This window comes from Tachysurus fulvidraco, chromosome 6 (genome assembly GCF_022655615.1).
Source record: "Tachysurus fulvidraco isolate hzauxx_2018 chromosome 6, HZAU_PFXX_2.0, whole genome shotgun sequence".
Classification (NCBI taxonomy): Eukaryota; Metazoa; Chordata; class Actinopteri; order Siluriformes; family Bagridae; genus Tachysurus; species Tachysurus fulvidraco.
In genome coordinates, this window is record NC_062523.1 from 8,352,882 (window position 1) to 8,361,596 (window position 8,715).

Below are 8,715 nucleotides of genomic sequence, written 5' to 3' on the forward strand. Positions count from 1 at the left end.
ATCGTCCAAAGACAAAAAGGAAGTCGGAACATGCCATAGTTTAGCAACCAGCGTATGACCTCTTGCCCATGAGTCGATTCCAGAAAAGAGTCGTTTTATTCAAAATGCTAAAGTGATTAGTGATGGGAAGCTCGGTTCTTTTCAGGTTCAGATCGATTTAATGAGCCAGTTCAAAAATCCAGTTCACCAGTTCTTATACGTCCTGACGCAAATTCCATCATCCCGCTGCCGGCAGATAATACAATCAATTTAACACATTCGAAAAGTTCTTTGTAATCATAACTTTAGTTGAATACGTTTCTTACATTTAAGTTTTGCAACTAAAACACCCAGTACAGGCATTTATGTGCAAACGTGGATGTTTTACGTGTCTTAAAGGTATAAAGTTAATAAACTAGTTTTCATCAACTTACAAAAAGCGGCATATAAAAATACAGACTAACCTGCACAATAGTCAATAATAAAATTAACTGACATATATTGAGTGACATATATAGATTTTTTTATATATAAAAATGTTTAATAGCCTATGACTAGTTACTATGCATATCCCAATTATGTATAATTTGCTCTGCAGGTTCACGCATGCGCAGCATCAACAGTATGTTGGACGCGTCCGAAACAGTTCGTTCAGTGTACTGATGATTCGCTGTACTAGGTCATCGGTTCTCGGACGCGTCCGAAAGAAACAGTTCTCAGATCAGTGTACTGGTGATTCGCTGTATCGGTTCAGTAATTCACGCATGCGCAGTATCAACAGCTCGCGCCCCCAGTACTCTCAGCACAAAATGTCTCAGTTCAGTGTACAGGAGTTACATATACTCCGGGATATTAGTCTATTTAGAGTCGGACCGACTGTCAGGCATGACCGAAAGTGAGTAACTTTAGTAACTTGTGGATCAGCGCTGATTCAAGACGCGAACTGTTTAGAACGAATCAGTCCGATTTGGTGAACCGGTTCATCCAGTTCACTAAAAAGAACTGGTTCAAAAGAACGATTCGTTCACGAACTGGCCATCACTAAAAGTGATTAATTTCTGTGTACACTGAAATGTCTCGGTTAAAATCTGTAAACTCACTGTTTAAAGAGTAAAGCACCTTAATATTATTTACTGTAAACCTGTGACTGAATTTACATTCAGCACTATTTTCAGAGCATTATAACCAGAGTTATAGGAAAAGAATCGACACTTCTGACCGGTCAGATTACAAAAAATACTGCTTGACAATACAGGGCTCTCAAGTTTTGAAGACAGGCAAGCGTGACTTCTCCAACCCCCCAGCAACAACCACCCCACCCCCCTCCAAAAAAAATAAAAAATAAAAAAACTGGGGAGTTGTGTTTGGTAGGATCACTGACCGCAATTTAACCAAATACAAAGTATTATTAATTTCCATTTATTAATTTTAATTTGTGTGTGTGTGTGTGTGTGTGAGAGAGAGAGAGAGATTATGACTTGTGTTGTTGATTGTGTTTCTTGCCTTTTTGGACTCCTTTATCATTTGTAATGTTGCTCCCATTTACAACAGTTCGGCTCAATCCCAGACATTTTCTTTGTGATGTGACATACGGTGACCCATACTCAGAATTCGTTCTCTGCATTTAACCCATCCAAAATGCACACACACTGTGAACACACACCCGGAGCAGTGGGCAGCCATTGCTGCAGCGCCCGGGGAGCAGTTGGAGGGTTCGGTGCCTTGCTCAAGGGCACCTCAGTCGTGGCCGGCCCGAGACTCGAACCCACAACCTTAGGATTACGAGTCAGACTCTCTAACCATTAGGTCTCGACTTGCCCCATGATTGTTTCGTTTAACCGACCATCGAAAATACCCTCGCTAATGAATGTGTTTTTTTTTTTTCCATTGGTTGTTGCGTTAAATCTTTCCCAGATAGTGCTATTTTCTGACTAACTATTGTGTAGCCTACTTTTTTTGGTTGGCTGATAAGTGTCAGGCTCGACTAAGCGGTGCGGACTGATACATTTTGGGCGCTGCAGCTTATATATACAATAAAGAGTAAAAAGGTTTTTCTGCGTGAGAAATACGATGTAATCACTCTCAATGCGTGACACTTGACAGCCCTGACAATATGTGTAGAGTTCAAACCTCTGGTGTGAGATAAAATCCAGCAATCTAAGAGAATCTTTCAGCTGTAATAACAACCACTCAACCCCTGTTGTCTCTTGAGTCATATCACTTCCTCTCATCATATTCCAAACATTATGTGCCTTCATGAGGACAGGCAACAAAATTATTTCCATGTTCATAATAACAAAGATGTTCTCTACTTAGAGAGAGAGAGAGAGAGAGAGAGAGAGAGAGAGATCCTGAGCATGGGAAAGGTGCTATGAAGCAATATAAAAAAGAGCAATATACTATATAGCAAATATACAATATATTTATATAGCTATTACTATTTTTTTATAGCTCGGTGGCACATCAGGTACCATTGCTATTCAAGGTTGGGTTACAGTCTCTGTGGAGTTCCTTGTGCTCTTCTATGTCTTTATGGGTTTCCTCTGGGTGCTCCCACTGTCAAAAAATAAACCTAAAGGTAGCCAGATTATCTATGCTAAGTTGCACCAGGTTTGAATGTGTGTGTAAATCCTCAGGGTAAATTCTCCTGACATACACCTAGTTTTCCCAGGATGTACTCCAGATTCACTACAGCCCTGGCCCTGAGTATGTTTATTATCATTCTGATCTTTATTCTTTTTAAAGAAATCAATTTCTCAGGGAAATAAAAGTAATATGTAAAATACAACACATAACACACCATTTCTTTTTACATGGAAAAATATTGTATAGCACCTTTTTTATTAGTATTAAGACAAAAGCCACTAGCGTAATATTTGTGCACACATGATTATGTGAGCAACAATTTCCACACATTTAGAAGATCATATCCAAAGTCAATATTAAAGTCTGATGTTGTTTACGTCAGTCCTACCTGTGAGTCAGTGTAGCTCTGTCCAGTTATCACATCATGGTTTGTTTGTAAGAAAAGCTACTGGTACAGAGATACAGAGATACAGATAACACTGACAATGGGATTAGTACTGTCAGAGACGTAAAACGTCTATCTCTCGAGGCACACTTGTACTGTGCATCTGCTCTGAATGTTCTCACGAGTACAAGTGTCATGGGGGAATCACAGTGAGAGGATATAAGGCAAGATAAAGGATTTAAATATGAGAGAGAGACAGAGAAAGAGAATGGCATGCTGACCCTGTTTATACTAAGTAGAGGACAGATTATTCAGTAAGGCTCTGTAGTGTGCAGCATGGCATTGTGGCTCACCTGGATGCTCTGTTTGTTTATATGAAACTGATGCAGCTGTCATGGACTCACACTTGACACTTGTGTGTGTGGCATTGCTTTTCAGCATGTGTGTGAGGTCTGAGAGGACAAAGATGGACGCAGGCCGAGATCAGGCGAGCAGAATCAGACACTTGTGGCTGCTGTCCATCAAAGAATCACAGATGAGGCAGAAAGGTAGGTTTGGTTTGGTCTAAAATGAGAAATTAAGCAAAATGCTTATTTTTTTGATGGACGATGGATATTAGCAAAGTCGAAACTTATCAGTATCATAGTTTAAGGAAATGTAATCAGAATTATGTCGGACTATGTAACTGTGGTGTCAGGAAAGATCTTTTTCTTGGCACATTGAAAGACACAGTTCACATACTGCAAATATTTTTACTGTGATAAAGTTACACAGATTTACTTTGAATTAAGTATCACATCAAACCAATGAATGGTATCAAGCAAAAAAGTATTAACAATATTAAACACTATATCAGCCCATGTGTGCTGTTTGAACAGGAATACAATGCATGTCTTACTTGAATATGAAAATAAAAATTTATTATAAAATTAATGATAGATAATAAGGGAATATTGTCTAATAGAACTGTATATAATTATATCCTATACCATGTTCTATTATAATATGCTGGGTATAATGTTGAATATTAATATATTTTACAAAAAGTGTATATATATATATATATATATAGCGCTACAGAGAAACATTACACCTAACATGCACTTTTAATTAACTGCACAAAATATAGAATTATGTAGTTTTATCTCTTACAAGTAAAAGAAAAGTTTAGGTTGGATGCAAAATCACATACTAAAGCTTTGGATTTCTGCAGATTACAAACAGTATGAGTCTACAGCTTCAGTCATTTTTTAAGTGTTCCTTTGCAACAGGCAGAACAGATGCTAAAAGAGTGTAATGAAGCAAGAGCACAGAAACAAAGTCTCTCCATGTGATATTCATTTGGTATAATCATCAGAGACACAAGGACATGGGCATGACGTATTCCCCAAACTATAAAGTGATAACAGGAATGTTTCAGAGATTAAATGAATGTGTGATGTGTCTTTGTATAGCTTTTTATTTACCTACAGTGCTAAACAAGTAATGTCTTCAAAGAACTAAACAATGATAATGCCACTAATCATTAATAGAACTAGTGGGCATGCACTCCAGTCTGCACGTACAATCGATATTTTCCATTTGTTTAGTTGCTGTCAAGTGCAGAAACTTAATGAGACTCAATTTCAAAGACAACAAAGTATCTCTCATGCTATAATGAAGCTATAAATTAAAGATTAAATACATAAAAATAATAGATAAAAATAATAATCAAGCATGAAAATAAATTTAACCAATGGCCAGTCATGAATATTAATATTTATTTAAATATTAATTCAATGCATCATAAATAATGATAAGGATGAAAATAATGGAAATACATATTTGTAAAACTGCAACTGATCATAACACAAACACACGCAAATTAAACACTACAATTGCTACAATAATTATATGGTGGTTACATATATATATATATATATATATATATATATATATATATATATATATATATATATATATATATATATATATGTATATATATAACACAATTATACAATTATAACACACACTCTCTTTAACATTATGAAGCTATTAATCTTTAGCATCTTTCAACAGATGCTTATTCATCAATAGGAAAGGTCAACACGTATCAGCTTCTGTATTGCCGTGTTGGAATTGGTTATCTTCTACAGATCCAGCCCAATGGAACTGTAAGGGGTGTGCACACACCGACCAAGCACAGTAAGTTTTATACTTATATTTATCTTATGTAAGTGTGGAATTAAGTAGGTAAAGTGGTTAGAATACTTGGTAACTCAATAATTCAAGGACATATTTGGACAAATAACAAAAATAATGGTGGAGATTATGTTTTGAAGATTGGTGCTGAACTTAAGTTGTCTTTTTCCTTGTTTTTTTTTGTCTCAGGTTGGGTGAAGGTGTTTGCAGTGAAGTCTGGAGTAGTGGGCATTCGTGGCGTGATAAGCAGGCTGTATTTATGTATGAATAAAGAAGGAATCACACAAGGAATGGTGAGATAGTTTTGAACATTCTTACTACACAACACAATGCTTTTTGTTAGGTTCCACTAGGGGTGGGCGATAAGGTAAAATATCATATTGTGATATCTCACACAGTGCTCACAACACTGTCTGAGGGATGGAGGCATGCTCTCTTTCTATGGCTCACTATGACACTAGTGAATCTTTGTTATCTATAAACTTACAGTTGAGTTGAAATGTTTACATCCCTCTTTGCTGAATCTGCAAAATCTTAATAATTTAAAAGAAATCTTTTGATCTTATGAATTGCAGTTTGCTTTTTTATTTAGTATTGTCCTGAATAAGGTATTCCCCTTAAAAGATCTTAACGTATAGTCCACAAAACCAAATAATAACTTAATTTACACAACTGAACCAGTTACAACCGCTTCAAACTTAATACTGTATGTTGGCACCTGGATGATCAGTGACAATGGAATCATGTGTTAGTCTTTACCCTGTAATTTGTAATTTAGGGGTGTAGTAGGCTAGTGGTTAAGGTGTTGGATTACCATTCGGAAGGTTGTGAGTTTGAATCCCAGGTCCACCAGAATGCCACTGCTGGGCCCTTGAGCAAATCCCTTAAACCCTCAACTGCTCAGTAGTAGAAAATGATATAAAATCTAAGTTACTCTGAATAAGGGTAGCTGTAATTTGCTATAAGTCTCGGCAAGAACAGATGTGACTGGTAGGTAGTAATTGGCCAATAACAATTTAGGAAGAAAATTAGGGTAATTCTTGTTAGAGACTAATAATATTTTTAAAGCACTGGCAGCTGACATACTTTTAATGTTCAGTGAAGTATATCATGGTCTTAATGTATCACAATACTCAGTTTTACTCAGTCCTCAGTTTTGATTTATGATGATTCCACACTGTACTCTTCTGCAAAAAATCCTCATGATGTTTCAAATCTATTAAATCATGATTTGCTGAATATAAGCAAGTGGGTAAAAGAAAACAAATTAGTTTTAAATGTAGACAAATCAACATCTATGCTTTTCTGGAAAAGATTAAAATTAACTGTCTCTGAACTTGTCAGTCAATGGGCTGCAGCTAAGACAAGTGACGCAAGCCAGGTTACTGGGCGTCACCTTGGATTCTTACTTGTCTTTTTCAGCTCATATTGATGGAATGATAGCTAAAATGGGGAAGGGTATTGCAATGTCCAGAAAATGTATGTCATATATTCCTATGTCCATTGCTAGACAGGTGGACCAGTCTCTTGTTTTGTGCCATTTAGAAAACTGTCCAATTATATGGTCGTCCACATCACTAAAACATCTTCGTAAGCTTCAAGTGGCACAAAATAGGGCGGCAAGGACTGTCCTCCAGTGCTCTTTAAAGACTAATGTGGCCCTGATGCATAAACGTCTTTCTTGGCTCACAGTTGACGACAAAATTAAATTACGATTAATTTTAATGTTGTGGAATGCAGTATTTATGAAACAGCCACAGTTTCTCTCTGAGCAGTAAAACTTCCGCTTCCCAGGACAAATTTTTTGAAACGCACATCACTTTACAGAGCAATATCTATTTGGAATAGACTTTCTATCTCATCATGCAGAATTCAGAAGAAATACAAATTTATTTACAGGCCTGTGAATTGATCTTCAATCACTTGTAACAACTCAACAAGTGAAATCCTTCTCATCCACAGACACATTTTTCATCAGACTGTCTATTTAAGGAGCACCTACAGGAGAACCACTACACAACATATTCATCTGTAGCTCATCCAGGCTTATACCTGGCCCTGTCCAGAAAAGGACATCTCAGGAGAGGAGACCTGGTGCATCCACACCATGCCAGCAGTCACTTCCTGCCTCGCAAAGTCTCAGTGAGCTGAACAACATCACATCAGCACTTTAAGTAGCAACTATACCCCTCTATATACAACACTGCTTTTGTTCTGAAGAGGAATAGACTACCTGAAGAAAAGAAATACTTCATCAGAGGTAGAAAACAGCTACAAGATATCTTCTGAAATCTAACAGGCTGAATAGACCACTGTTTAAGATGTTTATAGTTGTGTAATGTTGCAGGCCCCTTTGCACATTTTCTCCTCTTAAATTATTGATGGATTGCTGGTACATGCTTAAAGGTATACACCACCCATGTGTACCACTCTCTCAAGTGACGCTAGTGCATGGATTTTGACAATGAATTTAAATTTTATTTATAAGAGAAACTAGACTTCTGCACAAGCCAACAGTTCACACAGAAATGCGTACATTCGGAGGATACAAGGTTTAAAGGCTAGGTTCCGGTTCCACCACGTACCCTGAGGAGATTAAAGCTCTTACTAAAGCAGAATAAATGTTAAGTAGAGTGAATGTAAATTTAAACTGTTTATATACTATTTATTTGTAGGTATTCTGCATCGATACTGGTATTTTATATGCATATTTTTCATGTATCTATGTACAGTTTGTATACTTTTATATAAATAAATGTTTATTTAAATGTTTATATTTATTGCTTATATTTAATGCTTTTTTCATTGCTTTATTCCATTTTAATAAACATTAATACACATACGTTAGAAGAAAGTTGAGATGGCATTAAGCACCAACTGCCTTTCCCGTGTTAGGAGCACAGACAACACAGCTGATCATTTAATCTCATACAGATCTGTGTGTCACAGATTCTTTTCCCAAACCAGTCCTCAGTATCCCCAGATTCTTCAAGTTCTGCAGATGGTAACAATGCAGTTTTAGCAGTCATAATAATGTGTTGATTCAAAGTTAAATCAGTGACATTTCAGCTATGTTATATGTATCCACCCTTTTCCGGGAGCGCTGCTGTAAATCCATTATGATTACAAATTCTGGTGGATGTAGTATTTGAGCATTGACTGGCTTGGAGTAATAGGTGTTGTGGCTTATGTTTGTTAAAAACCCTGTGACCAGAGAAGTTCGGATAAGCGGTAGAAAATGAATGAATGAATGAACGAACTTACCTCCTGTAGCTATAAACATTAGTAGATCTCAGATAATGCTACTAGTATTAGTAATAATAATAACAATCCTTATTCTCATCATCAACATCATCATCGTCATCTATTTATCCTAAATTTACTGACCTTCCACAATATGGCAGCTGTGTGGCTACATGAGCACCATGCAGTCTGTATGACACCTGATTTTGACACTAAACCCCACGTGTTTAGGCTTTGACTTTTATGTACACAAAATCATTCCCTACATAACACAACCAACAGACAACCGACACACAAGCCTCTTCAAATCTGAGCTCTTCACATTGCACATTGTCTTTACC

At 36.6% G+C, this 8,715-nt stretch overlaps 1 protein-coding gene across 1 annotated transcript; it reads left to right on the top strand.

The window, feature by feature from the left end:
• Nucleotides 1–650: 650 nt before the first annotated feature.
• Nucleotides 651–7,977, top strand: fgf9 (fibroblast growth factor 9). The gene is made up of 5 exons (XM_027174690.2): nucleotides 651–874; nucleotides 3,389–3,498; nucleotides 5,009–5,134; nucleotides 5,321–5,424; nucleotides 7,094–7,977. The coding sequence occupies exons 1-5, from the start codon at nucleotides 744–746 to the stop codon at nucleotides 7,280–7,282; spliced, it is 660 nt and encodes a 219-aa protein (XP_027030491.2). The 5' UTR covers nucleotides 651–743; the 3' UTR covers nucleotides 7,283–7,977.
• Nucleotides 7,978–8,715: the final 738 nt, after the last annotated feature.

Coding starts and splice junctions, on each gene's coding strand:
- fgf9 (XM_027174690.2), top strand. CDS start 744: ATGCGCAGTATCAACAGCTCGCGCCCCCAGTACTCTCAGCACAAAATG. Junction 3,499..5,008: donor ATCACAGATGAGGCAGAAAG/GTAGGTTTGGTT, acceptor ATCTTTCAACAG/ATGCTTATTCATCAATAGGA. Junction 5,425..7,093: donor AAGGAATCACACAAGGAATG/GTGAGATAGTTT, acceptor TCTCATCCACAG/ACACATTTTTCATCAGACTG.